At 37.4% G+C, this 16,855-nt stretch overlaps 1 protein-coding gene across 1 annotated transcript in view; it reads left to right on the forward strand.

Moving 5' to 3' along the window:
• Positions 1–16,855, forward strand: part of cacna2d3a (calcium channel, voltage-dependent, alpha 2/delta subunit 3a) — a 418,100-nt gene that overhangs the window by 302,446 nt on the left and 98,799 nt on the right. The window contains exons 16-26 of the mRNA XM_053624733.1: positions 4,417–4,491; positions 8,061–8,144; positions 8,580–8,651; positions 8,807–8,868; positions 9,002–9,069; positions 9,811–9,856; positions 9,954–10,051; positions 11,616–11,709; positions 12,134–12,229; positions 13,438–13,559; positions 14,619–14,696. Of these exons, the coding sequence (XP_053480708.1) occupies positions 4,417–4,491; positions 8,061–8,144; positions 8,580–8,651; positions 8,807–8,868; positions 9,002–9,069; positions 9,811–9,856; positions 9,954–10,051; positions 11,616–11,709; positions 12,134–12,229; positions 13,438–13,559; positions 14,619–14,696 (895 nt within the window). The remainder of the gene's footprint in view (positions 1–4,416; positions 4,492–8,060; positions 8,145–8,579; positions 8,652–8,806; positions 8,869–9,001; positions 9,070–9,810; positions 9,857–9,953; positions 10,052–11,615; positions 11,710–12,133; positions 12,230–13,437; positions 13,560–14,618; positions 14,697–16,855) is intronic.

Consider the following 16,855-nt stretch of genomic DNA (forward strand, 5'->3'; position numbering starts at 1 on the left):
GGCCCTGACATCTTTCAAGCGAGTAGGAGATCTACAAGCTATCTCTGTTGCCCCTTCCTGCCTTGACTTTGCCCCTGGATTAGCCAGTGGCGTAAGTACAAACACTTACTAGACACAGTAGGTGCAATTTCTCTTGTTCTGGTGTAAGGAACGGAGGAGGGCAGAATGCCTGCAACAATACTGGCTGGGCAGCAGTTGTAGGCACTTTAGGAATATAATCTGGCCTTGTCCTATATCCTATGTCCTATATCCTAGGCCATCACAGTAGAGGTGATGCTGTGTCAAAGCAGCACATCTCTAATTGGATAGTGGAAGCTATCTCTATTGATTATGAGGCACATGGTCTCGCTGCACCTCTGGACATAAGGGCTCATTCCACTAGGGGGGGTCGCCTCCTCGAAGGTTTTATCCAAAGGGGTACCCTTACAGGATGTGTGTGCTGCGGCAGGATGGTCTACGCCACACACATTCATTCAGTATTACAGTTTGGACATGGATTCCACCCCAGGCTCAAGGGCTTTGCAGTGACCCTCGGGCTCTGACCTTTTTGAACAGGCTATACCCTCAGTATGACGGAGTGGGTATATTCATTCCCACAGCATGAAGCTCACACAACTTTGAGTTTCCTTTGAAAGGGAACGTTTGGGTTATGCATGCAACCCTGTTCCCTGAGAAGGGAACGAGACGTTGCCTAGCTTTGTCATACTGGATTATGCCTGTAAATTGTGTCTTTGCTTCAAACAAATAGAACTGATGACATGGTTTACAGGTGCGGTTTTATAGTCACTCATCGTGAGAAATGCCACATCACCTGACAACGGCAGGCCTATAAATAGGCGTGATTTCCTGATTTCTTTCGTTTTTGTGTATACCTCATACTAAATAGTTTCAGAAATCTAAGATAAAACAAAATCTAAAGTAAAACAAAGGCAACCTGAGTAAACACAAAATACTGTTTTTAAATTATAATATTATTTATTGAAGCAAAAAAGTTACCCAGTACCAAGTGGGCCTTTGTGATAATGTACTTTTTCACAACAGTGTGTTATTATTCAAATAGTTTCGCTTTCATATTGCATAAACAAAGGAACATCATGTATGAACTGCATATAAAGATAAAGGGTATTTCATACAGTATATGGCACAGTGGATGGTGAATTAAAAATAGTTCTTGGAATTATGGACCCCACTGTACTATATAGTGCTCTCCACTTATATTGGCACCTTTGGTAAATATGAGCAAAGAAGACTGTGAAAATTTGTCTTTATTTTTTAAACTTTTGATCTTTTGTTAAAAGAAATCACAAAAATACTCCGCTCTCATGGATATCAAACAATTGCAAACACAACACAGGTTTATACAAAAAATTCTTTGTTAAATATAGGTCTGCAACAATTATTTGCACCCCTATGAAATATGAGAAAAATATTTTTGAAGTATATTTCCTTCAATATACTGCTATAAGAATATAGCAAAAGCATTGAAAATGTCCATTTCCATTTTAATTTATTCATTTTCATATGATACATTTACATGTGATTCATCTTCATGTGATTCATTTTCATGTGATTCATTTACTGATTTGCTTCTCTATAAATCTAGTTTTAGACTGTGATATTACAAAGGTCTTTCCAGATTATTACTTGCCACACTGTATGAGATAACCCCAGTAAAATTGCCTGAATTCTATCATATAATTTGTTCACCATATTAGGTTTAAATCCTCTAAAGACAGATTCGCAATTGACTAACATTACTCTGTTCCAGTTCACATTCTTCAAAGCATTGGCATGTTTTGTTTACTCTCACAATCCCTCAAACACACACACACCCAAAGTCTCCATAAAAAAAAAAAAAGAGACAGCAGTGTTTCCCACAATAACCAAAAGTTGTCCACAATGTGAAAACAACTCGGAGAGTACACTGAACTAACCAACAAAATTACCAAGACAAAAAGTTCCAGTAAGAGAAAAAACCCCTACCGACTTCAAGTCTGATAAACAGTCTGCGCACAATAACAAATATAATGTCCTTAACTTTTAAAGACTTGTAAAAAATAATATAACAGTGTAGGACATAAAGCCGAGGAAAAAACACTAATACAATTAAAAAAACAGAAACTCTAACCCAGTCAGAGCCTCAAAACAGAGAACCACATTAATACCGAAGTACATTTAAGAGGAGTGAGTCCACAAAATCTAGACGAAGTAATGCAACGACGATATCTTCAATAAAAATCCAAATACTGTAGAGCTGGAAGGCTGAGTGCAAAAAATAAAAATAAAAGAAGAGCGAAAAAGACGCCGCTGTGTAGGTGATGCAGTTCACCCCGATATCAAGAGTTTAACATAGTCTCCTGCTTCCTCCGCTGAAATAAAGTCCTTCTGAACACTGTTATATGTAATGCAAAGCCGAGCTGGGTGAAGTATTCCATAGCGAGCGCCCTCAATACCATAGTTGATGCCGAACCTCATGGGAAAATGCCCATTTCCACCATCAGGGCAATAATTAAGAAGTTCCAGTCAACTGGAAATGTTATGAAACAACCTGGAAGAAGACGTGTGTCTATATTGTCTCAACGCACTGTGAAGATGATGGTTTGAGTGGCCAAAAGATCTCCAAGGATCACAGCTGGAGAATTGCAGAAGTTAGTTGCGTCTTGGGGTCACTAATTCTCCAAAACTACAATCACCTACATCACTAAAGTCACCTACAAAACGACAAGTTGCTTCGAAGGGTTTCAAGACAAAAGCCTCTACTCTCACCCAAAAACAAACTCTCAAGCGTCTTCGGTTTGCCAGACACTATTGGAATTTCAAATAGGATCCGGTTCTATGGTCAGATGAAACCAAAATAGAGCTTTTAGGCAATAAACAACAGAGGTGGGTTTGGCGCACACAGATAGGTAGCCATATGGACATTCCCATAATTAAACATGGTGGTGGTGGGTCTTTAATATTTTTGGGGCTGTTTTTCTGCCAGAGGATCTGAACATTTTATTAGGATACATGGCATCATGGACTCAAATATCAACAGATATTACACGTACAGCATTTGCCAGACGCCCTTATGCAGAGCGGTTTACATTTATTTCATTTATACAGCTTAGCGGTGCTGGAGTCTGAACTCCTGACATTCCAAGCAGTAGCCCAACGTCTTAACCACTGAGCTACCACTGCCCATATTAAATGAAAACCTGACTGCTTCTGCCAGAAAGGTTAAAATGGACAGTGGTTGGATCTTCCAGCAGGACATTGATCAAAAACGTACATCAAAATCAACACAAAAATGGTTTACTGACCAAAATCAAGGTCCTGCCATGGTCATCCCAGTTCCTTGACTTGAAACCCATAGAAAACATTTGGGTTGAACTGAAGAGGAGACTCCACAAGTGTGGACCTTGAATTTGAAGGATCTCGAAAGATTCTGTATGGAGGAATGGTCTCAGGTCCCTTGCCATGTATTCTCCAACCTCATCAGGCATAGAAAAAGACTCCGATCTGTTATCTTGGCAAAGGGATGTAGCACAAAGTATTGACTCAAAGGGTGCCAATAACTGTTGCACACCTATATTTAACAAATATATATTTTTTATAAACCTGTGTTTTCTTTACAATTGTTTGATATCCATAAGAGTATTTTAAACAACAAATCAAAAGGTTAAACAATAAAGACAATTTTTCACAGCCTTCTTTGCTCATGTTTACCAAGGGTGCAAATATTAGTGGAGGCCACTGTATGCGTGGCATTCATGTTTTTTCCCATTCTTCATTCATAGTAGATGGTGGGCTTATGTGTGCAGACTCACTGATTACTATCTAGAATATATAAAGATATGCTAAGCACCATGTCCTTATTTTAAACCTCTACATTTCCCTCCAACAAATGTTCCAACCCTTTTCCCTTTCAGACAAAGAATGGCAGGAAAATTGCAGCAATGACTGTTTTGCATCATTCGATTTAAAGTAGCAGGAATGGAGAAGTTAAGTTATGGACATATCTTCAAGAGAAAATTAGTGGATTCAGCTTTAAAAATTTTCCTGGTATTTGAAAGCATATTATTTGGGGGGGGGGGGTCATGCCATTCACCAGCGTATCAGGAGAGACATTTACTCTGTGTGTGTGCATGTATGTGCGTGTGGGGGGGGGAGGGGGTTGTCTATCTGATTGTCTCTATTTGTGTGTCTGTGGGCACCGCAGATGTGGGAAACTGTGATTTGGGGAGTATCAGAAGGAGCAGGAAATTGCACAGAGCTTGATTGGGCTTGGATATTAAAAAGATAAGAGAAATGAACAGAAAGTGAAGAACAGAACAGGAGTCATGTATAGCTGATTATAAAATGTTAAAATACCCCTGATTATGTTTACTGGATGTGTGTGTCTGTATGTTTGTGTGTTGATGTGTGAATTCACAGCTGGGCATCCATGGCTATGCATTTGCTATTACCAATAATGGCTACATCTTGACCCATCCAGACCTGCGCCCTCTGGTAATGAGAAAACTTATTTTTATAGTTTCCATCGCTCTCTCTCTCTCTCTCTCTCTCTCTCTCTCTCTCTCTCTCTCTCTCTCTCTCTCTGTGTGTATGAGAGAGAGAGAGAGAGAAAGAGAGAGAGAGATTTCCACTACATTTGGTATACCTAATAACATTGCATTTAAAACACAAGTGGGCGCAAATGTGGTAACTACATTGCTTGGGGATACAAATTAAATGTGGACCATTAACATCATCATTCCCATAAACCACTGGACCACCAGTATGCAGATTCCAGGCTTTTCTTTATGTTTTCAAGTTTTTGTGTGTCTTGACTCAATCTGTTTAAATGGCAGTTACAAACAAAGTAAATATAGTCCCAAGTGGTATCTGGAGAATCCAAGCACTCTTCACAAATATCGCCTCAGGGAAGTTCTTGCCAAGTTAGAACAATAAAGAGATGATCATAACAATCATTAAAATCATTAATTAAATCAAATTTAAAAGTCATTAAAAATCCACTCACAAAAACAAATCCTCTCTGCACAGCGATGCAGAAATTTTAACTGAACTCCCTCTATTGATGACCAAGCTTTGCAGACGGAACCCCGTTCTAAACAACTTTCACAATTGTTTATAAATCTCAAACATCTTTTTGACAATTGACCAAATTTCACGTCTCAGTTTGATCTGCACAATTTGTTTTAGAGGAGAAAATAAGAATGAGCAAAACTCAAGAAGAAACAATAGGGTTCCACCACCTTTGGTGCTTGGACCCCTAATAACCTTTAATTATTCAGTGTAATTGTATTACCCACTGTAAATGTACACATGAAGGGTAGTGGCACCTTTGGTGCTTTTGAATGTGGTGTGTGGCAGGTTAACTACCAATTAATTTCTTTTTTCCTCAATTTACAGTAACAACAACCATTTAGCAGATGCTTTTATCCAGAGTTACTAACCAAACATGCAGTCATCTGAAAGCACCTAGAGAATCAGGAAGTACTCATTACGAAAAACTAGAGACTATAATTGATTTGTACCTAGGTTAGAGTAGTCGAGTCTACAACAAAATTTTCAAACCTAGAGACAAATCAGTTCAGAAAACCAAGAAGTAATTCAAAAGATTGCAAGGGGCAAAAATAAACTTTTAAACATTAATACAATTAAGTACAAAAACAAACAAACAAAAAAAAACCAAGTAAACAAAAGGCAATCAGTGCAAAATAAGTGCACAAAAATAAAGCCATACCTTGGGGGAACCTTGTGTTGTGAATGTGCTTAACACCTTGAGAAAGGCATACCAAGCCATAGCCCTTTAACATAATAATTATATAATATAATAATAAATCATTGATCAAGACTTTTGTGTAAATTAGGACTTAGGGATTGAAATTATAGTGCAGTGGCTTTATTGTTATTGCACAACACTATCAAGAACACTGTAATAAGGGGCTAATTTAAGGGATTTCATGAGTGTCCGGTATATGAATGAATTACAAACATGAGTTGATGATTGTGAATGGTAGTGATTGGATCTATTATGCTGTGTGTGGGGATCTCACCAAGCTGTATTCAGGCCAAGGTTTAATTGCACTGTAATTATTGTGCTGGGCTAAAAGCGGCTAAGGCAAAACAAAAGCGGTTTAAGGGATAGCTGACCTCATCTGAGCTGTATGAACAAAATATTACAAATTCCATCATGCAGAGTTACATACATTGCTGCACACACACATCCAAGCACACGGTGGCAGACTGTGCAGGAATGGTTCCAATGAAGAAAGAGAGGAAAGCAGAGCAAGGAAGATTGTGTTTCTTTTCGCAGGACATTTTGGGGATGCTTACAGGTGCCAGCTTGCGCTTTCTTCATCCATGGCTATGCCTGTCCATGAGGGCAGACAAACTGAGAAGAAAATATTAGCAAAAGAGAGAGGAGCAGAATGAGGTGGTTTGTACAGGAAGAGATTCATTGTCAATGTGTACAGCCTACACAGTAAATGATAATGAGTCTTTATTGGTCACATATACAGTAGAGAACAGTGAGCACAGTGAAATTGTTTTCTTCGCATACCCCAGCCTGTCAGGAAGTTGGGGTCAGAGCGCAGGGTCAGCCATGATACAGCACCCCTGGAGTAGGGAGGGTTAAGGGCCTTGCTCAAGGGCCCAACAATGGCAGCTTGGGAGTGCTGGGGCTTGTACCCCCAACCTTCCGATCAGTAACCCAGAACCTTAACCGCTAAGCCACCACTGCCCTAGTAACTATGAGGGTGAAATGTCCTTGACAGCCATTTTAATCCAAGCTCAAGCGCTGAATAACAAATACTCCAATGGCTAATTGGTGACATTGTTGATTAAATGACATTGTTTTCCCTGCTTACAGATTTGCTTGTGTAAAACTGTGAAAACTCAGTCATATTTATCTAGAATTAATGTCTAGAAGTGGAAGAGATTAAAATGCCACTTGAATTCAATTAAGTCTTTAATACACTACAGAACCAAGGTGCATTTTATTGGCTATTTCACAAGATTGTCAATAAATTCAACCACAATAGAACACCTGTCACTAAAGTATCCAGAAATCTAGTCAGTTCTTGTGTGTCTTCAGTCCAGCCCAGTTTGATGATCTCTACTTTTCAAACCTAAGCTATGATTCCCATTGTTCCATATTTACCATATTGTGAAATATTGGGGTATCAGTCATTTGTAGTGTTCCCAGTGAATATTCAAGTCTCTTGATATATTATTATAGATAATGTTCTACAAATTCTATGTACAACTTATACTTTTTCATTGTATTCAATAATTTCTTTCAGCTCTAAATTGATTTGAGGATACCAGATACTTTTACCAAGTAAAAAAAAAATAGTTTCAGGTCACCTGACAGTGAATTGTTAGTCATGTATTTTGAAAGATTCTGATTTTTTATGGTAGTCATAATGCAAGAGTTTCTGGACTATTTTCAAGTAAGTGTTGTCCAAATGTGGTCCACTGTCTCCCATATTGCTGCCTTATATCAGTTGTGCTAGAGCATGGAAATTCTCAAACTCTGCTGGACTCTGGACAAAAAAAAGTCCATCACTGGGAAAAACATAGATTATGCCCAAATTATGTAGGATCTCTCACCAGTAACAATATGTGCATGTATATTTATAAAATATGCCCCTTTTTCTGAATGCCAATACTGCAACACTAGATTATGCTTACCTGCTGTACTACATACTTTCACTAGAGGGCCCTCTATACGTCTCCAGGCATTCTTTTCTTCCTGACTGCCACAGCTACTGCACAATCCCACTGCCCACCACATAAATATTTCCTTTTATTAGATAAAATGTGCTCTAATTAGGTAGTGTAATTTTAAATTTTGTAAATAAATTTCAACACATTCAACATTGCAGTAAAAGAAAAGTGGTGTCAGTAACTTGGCTCATCTTGATGGAGTAATATACAGTATAATACTGTTTAACTGCATATAGGTTAACTTACTGTTTAACAGTTAATACCGTTTCACTGCTTAAAACCCTTTAGAATTATATATGCGTGTGTGTGCGCGCGTGCGTATGCATGCATGTGTGTCTTTTCAGTATGAAGAAGGCAAAAAGAGGAGGAAGCCCAACTACAGCAGTGTTGATCTCTCTGAAGTCGAATGGGAAGACAAGGAGGATATGGTGTGTTTTTGTTTGTTTGTTTGTTTGCAGGTGTGATGGTGGCCTGCCTCTTTGGCCCTGTTTTTCCCAATAAAATGCCTTCCTCATTGTTGCTTTTGGAGAATATTATTTAGCTGTTGTAGCTTGGATTTTAATTGAAAGCTAAGTTGTGTTTAATTCACTTTTCAACCTAAAGTGTAAACTGGAATTTAAATGTCAGTATTTTATTATGCGTATCACGTTGTCTTTCATTATTCAAGATATTATAACTTTATTATATAATCTATTAAATGTCTGTCTGATCATTAGTATCTCTGGTGCTTTATTTGTATTTCTATTCGCTCCGTGACACATTTTCATGTTACTTTATATTCATTCAGCATTCCTTTATATCAGTGTCAGTGTCTGTGTGTGTGTGTGTGTGTGTGTGTGTGTGTGTGTGTGTGTGTTTTCCAGCTACGCAATGCTATGGTGAACAGAAAAACTGGAACCTTCTCTATGGAAGTTAAGAAAGCTGTTGATAAAGGGGTGAGAGAACATAAACACGGTGTGTTCTGTAGTTAGTAGTTCTGTACTTTCTTATTCCTGTATGTGTTGTAGATCCAGCCTTATGTTCAGAAATTTACTTAAGTGGGATGGCACACTGTAATGTGCCATGTGTGTGTTTATACGTGTGTTTTCAGAGACGAGTGCTTGTTCTGCATAATGACTACTACTACACAGACATCAAAGGAACTCCTTTCAGGTAAAGTAGCCATCATTATATGGGCAGCACATTGTTATGGATTGCTGCAATAATAATTGCAGTTGTCTGTACTTATTGTGTGAAAGTGTGTGAGTTTGTTTGAAGACTAAGGCAATATGTGCTTATTTTGCAGCTTAGGTGTGGCCTTGTCAAAGGGACATGGTAAATATTTCTTCAGTGGGAGCGTCACTATGGAAGAAGGTAACTTCCCAATGAGCTATTTATAACTACCTCAGCAGAAATCAAAATATTTTCCTTGTGCATATATGCTTAAATACATTGCTGGGTCCCAGCGTTTTCACCCTGTGTGTTTTTGAGCAGGATCATGCATGTTAATATTCATTTGCTCAGGCTACACGAGTATTCTTAAACACTGCTACCATTTAGGATTGTTGAGAGCATGGTTCAGCATTTCCTGTGATGGTTCCTCCTGTCAGCTTCAATAGAAATAGGCATTTTTCATCCAATATAAAATCTAATGAATTATGAATGAAAGGAAAAAAAAATTGGCCATAGGCTGTGCATGGGATTGACCACCAGTGGACCGAGGGAGAGAGAGAGAGTGTGTGTTGGCCCTTTACTAACTATTTCCATCCTTTTAGAATTACACTCAAGTATATCTTATGACAATTGTGTGGTTATTATTATAAAAGATTGTAGTCAGTTGTTAACTTTAAACCGCCATTTCGGATGCTAATAATTTTAGGTAGCTATAATTTATTTATACGCTTTCTTAACATGGCAGAACTGACAATGCACATTAACGTGGCTTAAAGAAAATTACATTGAACTGGCTGTTGGGATTCTTAATTATTTTTCCTACAAAGCAGAATCAGCACACTGAATGCTGTTGAAAAGAGGGATTTAAGCTGAAGCTCAGATGAGGACGCTACCTATTACTAGGCTGTAACGTATTTATTATAATAATATGTTGTATTTCAGGACTACATGATTTGGAGCATCCTGATGTGGCACTGGCAGATGAATGGTAGAGTATAAGAAGTTTTAGGTGTGTGTTTGTGTGCGACATGTTCACCTGTGTTTGTGAAGAGAATTTGTTGTTTAGGGTTATAGTATGTTTTCAGGACGTACTGTAACACAGATGAGCACCCTGAACATCGTTACCTGTCTCAGATCGAGGCAATCAAACTCTACCTTGATAGAGGAGAACCACACCTGAAGTGTGAGTAGAGCATTTACATACACTTATAGACTACTTTGTATCCACATAAGTACTGTTCAGACAGGATATGTTTTATGTTATAATTGCAATGCCTTGAATAAGTATTCTCCTCCTTGAACTGATTTCATATGGCTCTTTTTTCAATAATGGCTGTTTTCTATACACTCTACCATAAAGCCCATCTTTGAAGAGTGTATGGGCTGTGGTTGTTTTTGAACAGCTTTTCTCATCTGAGCTTTGGGTCTCTCCAGCTTCTTCAGAGTTACCCTTAGCCTCTTGGTTGCTTTTCTGAATAATACCCTCTGTACCTCATTAGTGATTTTTGTTGGATGGCCTTTTCTAGGCAGAGTCATGGTTGTGCCGAATTATTTCTATTATATTTTATATTTATATTTATATTTTAAATGTATATTTATATCTTAATAGTGAACTTAATGGTGCTTTGCTTGATGTTTAAAGTTAGGGATATTTTTGTAAATAATCAAAGCCTGATTGATAATTAAAGAACATTTAGTTTTCATAATGGTGTTTGTTTGGGTATGTTGTCTAACAAACTCTGGTGCCTTCCATGAACAGGTCAATTTTATTTATTTATTTACACTTCAATTGCATACTGGTGGACTCCATTTAACTAATAATATGTTTTGGATGGCAGCTGGTTGCATGAGAATTAATTTAGGGATTTCAAACCAACAAGGATCAATGCTTATAAATCACAACTTTTATATTCTTTATTTTTGTAAATGATTATGCAAATTATATTGATTTTCCCTCTCACTTAAATTTTATTTTGTGTAGATTCATGATATTTCATGCCAGTGAAATCCATTCAGTTCCATGCTGAAATATAAAATAAAATATACAAATGTTTGTGGGGTGGGCAAATACTTATGCGACGCACTGTTTCACTTGGAATAAGCTCTTTCTATAAAATCTTGAAATGGGAGTGTCTACATGATGTTTGCATTGATGTCACGCCAAAAGCATATGGTAAGAACCATGCATAATGTAGCCACTTGTCCCTTGTCACTTGGCCATGTACTGTAGTGTAGGAACACAATAGCTTTAGTCCAGTGAAGCATCACTCTTCTGATCAATTCTTTTGAATGTCATTTTACTGACATTTTATATTTTATTATTCTGCATTTTAAATGACCAAAACTTGGTATCAGCTTGGTCTGAGCATAATATGAAAAATACTACTTAATGGAGTGTTTTTATTCCACATGCCAATTTGCGCAGGGATATTGTATATTACCTAGGTTTATTTCTGATTATTTTATAGATAAAAGACAGTATGTATTTTTTTTTTCCAGACAAATGACCATGCAGTCCATAAAAGATTACTGACATCATGGATTCAGATAATACTAAACTCACTGAGATACTCAATAATAATTACATCATCCCACAGCTCCATGTAAAACTAATCCTGTCTGAATAGGGCTATAGAAATTTGTGTATTTGCTAATGGTTTTACATGTTGATGTTGGCAGATGATTTTATTGTCTTTACTGATGCTATGCTTACATATGATGTACTGTTGTTGACATCATTTCTATAGGTGATAAAGAGTTAATTCAAGAGGTCTTGTTTGATGCCATGGTGACTGCGCCAATAGAAGCTTACTGGACCAGTCTGGCTCTCAATAAATCAGAGTATGAGCACATATTGCACACAAAATCACATATGCATACGCCAATACACATAATGTACCCCACTATGCCAAAAAACTTGACTTGAACTCAGTTTATGTATACCACAAATGTAGCCCCCCAAAGTACAATAAGAAGTAAGCCAATTTTCAATAATAAGGGAAGGTCAGTGGTTGTGAGCCTGACTAGATGGCTAGGAGTTTAAACATTAATGCTTATGGAGAGTTGGAACCTTGAACAAACCTTTTAAATGTTGGGATTTGAAATGAAGGCGTTTCATTGCATTATACTCAGATGCAGTACAAAAATGTAAAATCCTTCTAAAAGAAATAGCTTCCTAGTGGTAGGGTACATAGACTGTTCTTAAATAAATGTAGTCGTGTAAAGGAAAACATGTATGGAAATGTCCTTTTTCTCTGTGTTACAGGAACTCTGATAAAGGTGTGGAGATAGCTTACCTCGGCACACGGACTGGCTTGTCACGTATCAACTTATTTGTGATGCCATACCAGCTAAGCAGTCAGTAAGCATGTCCCATGCAAAAATAGTTATTCAAAAAATATTTATGCAATGCAAGATTATGTTGAAAACGTACTTTTTAAGATCGTGTTCATTTCATTTATTGATTTATCAGACACTTTTATCCAAAGTGACTTACAAATGAGGAAATACCAGCAAAGCGATACAGTATATCAAGCAATTGATTAATCAATCAATTAATTGTGTACTATAGGAGTAAAGTGCACAGAGTAGAGGTGTAAGAGCCAGTGTAAGTGCAGATTTAAAAAAAAAACAAAAAACAAACATTTTTATTTGGAGTGGGGACAAGTTAGGGGTTAGTTAAGTGTTCACGGAAGAGGTGGGACTTCTGCTGTCTGGGTTGAGGTTAAAGTTCATTCCACCACTGAGGTACAGTCAGTTTGTAGGTTCTGGTAAGGGACCTCATGCTTCGCTGAGTAGGCACAACAAGGCATCGGTTGCTAACTGATCGCAGGTTGCGGGATGGAACATAAACCTCAATGAGAGTGTTGAGGTAGGGGGTTGTTGATCTAGACAAGGTCTTCTATGTGAGCATCAAGGCCTTGAATTTGATGCAGGAAGCCAGTGAAGGGAGATGAAGAGGAGTGTTATGTGGGTCCTTTTGGGCTGGTTGAAAACAAGGCGTGCTGGTGCATTCTGAATCATCAGAAGGGGTTTGATGGGGCTGGCTGGAAGGCCCAAGAGTAGTGTGTTGCAGTTGTCCAGCTTTGAGATAACAAGAGCCTGGACTAGTAGCTGTGTGGCATGGTCAGTGAGATAGGGACTGGTTTTCTTGATATTATACAGAATGAACCTTCAGGACTGTGCAGTTATTGAAATGTGGTCTGTAAAGTTCAAGTGGTCATCGAAAGTTACCCCAAGGTTGGCTGTCCTGGTTGGCTTGAGTGTGGTTGAGCCTAGCTGTATGGTGAGGTTGTGGCTCATTGAGGGGCAGGTAGGGTTGATAAAAAGCTCAGTTTTTGCCAAGTTGAGCTTAATGTGGTGTTCCTTCATCTAGTCTGAGATGTCGGATAGGCAGGCAGAGATGCGTATAAGCCAATCTTTTATTTGATGTTTAGAACAAACTGCTATGCAAATGTTCTGATACACACATTTCTGCAAATATTATAATTGGAATTGGCTTATTTTGTAAAGTGACAGCTGTTGACATCCTCTCCTGTGAGATCACCTATGTGTGCTGTGTGTTCTAAGAGACTTCCTGACGGCCGAGGACAAAGAGGGTGTGTTCAATGCTGATCACTTTCCCCTGTGGTATAAAAGGGCAGCAGAACAAGTGTCAGGCACCTTCGTCTACTCACTTCCGTTTAATACAGGCAAGAGAAGCACAAGAAACAAGAGTAACACGTCTCTCTCACACACAAACACCCACCCACACACAAACGCACAAACGCACACCCCCACACACACATACACACACACACACACATTTTATTTAGGACTACCAATTCTTTCTTTTTTAAATAGTGCCTCACTGTGGCAGGCCAGAAAAATACAAGAAAATGAAAACAGGAACAATCAAAATGATCTATACCCTATAGACTCAAACAAACAAACCAGTAAAAATGGGATTTGTCTTTTCTTTGATTGAGCTGTATTTCATTCCATTATAATTGACTTTTTTTCTTTCTTTTTTTGTCTTAAAGTTTTGCCTTACAGTTGGCTTATATTAAGTGATATTCATTTGCAACATATTGTAACCAATGTCTCTAAATAACAAACAGAAGTAGGAGAAGTAAGAGAACAGGAAAATACTCAAATAATCTCTTGATTTTTTATTTTTATTTTATTTATTATTTAACCGTAGTTCAGTTTTTCTGTGGTACTGCAGGATTAAAGCATAAAGCATAAGCAAATTTGACCTATTTGAATCCCCACTGAGAGGAGATGCAATCTGCAGTACCATTTACAAATGCTCTCCAGTTGTTTTGGATATTTAATCTCTGTGAGTGTTTCTTTTTGACATCCAAATGCACGTTGACAAGGCAAGTCAAAAACCAACCTCAAGGATAAAAGATTTCTTTTTTAGTTGCGCTTGGTTTGATGTGTATGTATAAATTTGTCATTTTAGCGATTTTAAAATGGGATATGTTAGGTTTGCTCTCTCCCTTACTGTGTATTAGAAGCACATTTTATGGAGCACATTTTATGTTTCAGGACATCTCTTTAGATTTTTAGTAATAAGTAAATTAAGAGAAAGAACGCATGTCTCCAAATGTAGCCACTTAAGAAGCACCAGATGTTCACAGTGTGGCTCTATGACTATGTCATCTTCAATATAATATTATATACTGTGTGCAATGTGTGCAAGTGTGTGCTATGCATTGTCAGAAATAAACATTTTTAAAAATCAATTGATATGTATGTGATTCCAGGTTCTGAAAATAAGAGTGTCGTACTGGCCAGCACTGCCATTCAGCTACTGGATGAGAGGAAATCACCAATTGCTGCAGGTAGGACCTTGTGATTTGGGTTTGAACTGTGTAGGAACACCTTATATTACAGTGCAATATTCCAGTGTATATTCCAGAGAGTAGCTTGTGATGCATGTAGCAGCAATTGCAATATGTAATTACATGTGTCTAATTCCACACCCAAATTCCACATTAGGTTCACTCATTGTGAACTAACAAAACATCATAAATAGTGACATCCTGAACAACAGAACTGATTCAATAGAGCTCAAAGTATATTAATAAAACAGTAGGAATATAAAATAATATGAATTTACACAGGTCAATATAAAGAAAACCTAATGGTTATGTTAGCGCTCAAGGCAGTGTTTGTGGTACTTTATATGCATATGCATTAAATATATATTTTTCCCCACATGCCATGAACTTGTGTTTAAGCCTCATCACGTTTAATAGTACTTATGAACATGCATACAAACGTATGTCGGAGAATATCAATGTTAATATCAAATATTTTTTAAAGAGAATAAATGGTGCACTTAAAGCAAAAAGGGACCAATTTAACCTATAACCTCATTCTAGAATAAAGACTAGGCTAATAACATAAACTAGTACCTTATATTAGTATATTATTATATTAGTAAAATTATTTTACTAGTATATTAACAAAATTATAATAACATACTAAACTAATACACCTATATGACTCACAACACATTTAATTAACATATGAAACTTATATGAAATATATGAAACGTGTATTGCAGCTGATCACCTCAAGAGTGAATGTGATGCATTTCATGTCTTGTTTCTTGGCTTGTTATGTGTAATGACCTAGGAACGTTGATGTAATCTCATTTAGGTACATTACAACAGGCTAATTAAAATAAACTAGAACATATCAGGTACAATGGATATAAAAAAGCCCACACACCCCTATTAAAATCGCATGGGTTTTGATGAAAAATGGAGCCAACATATAAGCTTAACATTTTCGAGTGGCTCAGTCAGAGCCCTGATTTAAATCTGATTGAAAACCTGTGGAAAGACTTAAAGAAGGCTGTGAACAGGAGGTCCCCTCACAATTTGTTAGAGCTGGAGCATTTTTCCAAGGAACAGTGGATTAAAATTGTGGATTAAAGCAGAAGGTGCTTTAACAAAGTACTAGATAAATTTGTACATTCGTGCAACCAGGTTGCTGTATTTTTTTACACTTTTTCTCACTGGTAAACCTTGTTGCTATAAATGACTGTAAGGAGTGTTTTGATTATATTGAGGTGACTTCAATATCATTGCAAGTCTGAGTATGTGTATCTCAGATCCTGTAAAGTAGAACTGACAACTGACATCACAACACAAGGCCACATATACAGTCCTCATTACTGCCACTACAGAACATGGTTCTGTGTGTGTGTGTGTGTGTGTGTGTGTGTGTGCGTATGTCAGTATGCATCAGGTGCATTTTTATTCTGAATTGCACAAGGGAAAAATGCATGTAGGTGCTTTTGGGAATGATGTTACATGTTTTGAAGCATCTGAATAATAATAATAATAAAAAAGTAACTTTACTGCACCTCAAGGATTGAGAGAGGAGAAGAAGAGGTGATGGGAGAGGTGGAAGGAAGAGTAGTAGATAGCAAGTAGATAGGAAAGTGTAGGAGGTAAAGAATGAAAGAGGGTACGAGGGATGAAGCAAGACACAAATAGATAAAGACTGCCTATACCCCCCTAGACATGCACACACAAATGAAGACCTTTTTCAACAAATTGAAATATTTAATCTTATACACCTCTTTTTGGTAATCTGTTAAAATACATATAATATTCATAAATAAATAATAAACATCAGTAGTTTTCTTTCTGTTTGCATAAACAACACTTAAAAAACCTATATCTGTACCTCGCTCACATACACACACACACACACACACACACATACACACACGCACACACAAATCAGACTTATGGCAATACCAGACTGAATCTGTGGTACAGGGTAGACTTTTGCATAGACGGTGCTTTTTGTACACTTATTTACTTGTTTATTAGGTACACCATATGCCTTCAATCATTGTTATAAAATTACTCACTATAGCTTATTTGAGACTATGTACAATTTGTCAGTTCCCTCAATCCGGTCAATCATTGGAAAAGTGACCACTACAGCACCACCACAAACCAGATGTAATTTGGCACTG

Source organism: Ictalurus furcatus, chromosome 5 (assembly GCF_023375685.1).
Source record: "Ictalurus furcatus strain D&B chromosome 5, Billie_1.0, whole genome shotgun sequence".
Classification (NCBI taxonomy): Eukaryota; Metazoa; Chordata; class Actinopteri; order Siluriformes; family Ictaluridae; genus Ictalurus; species Ictalurus furcatus.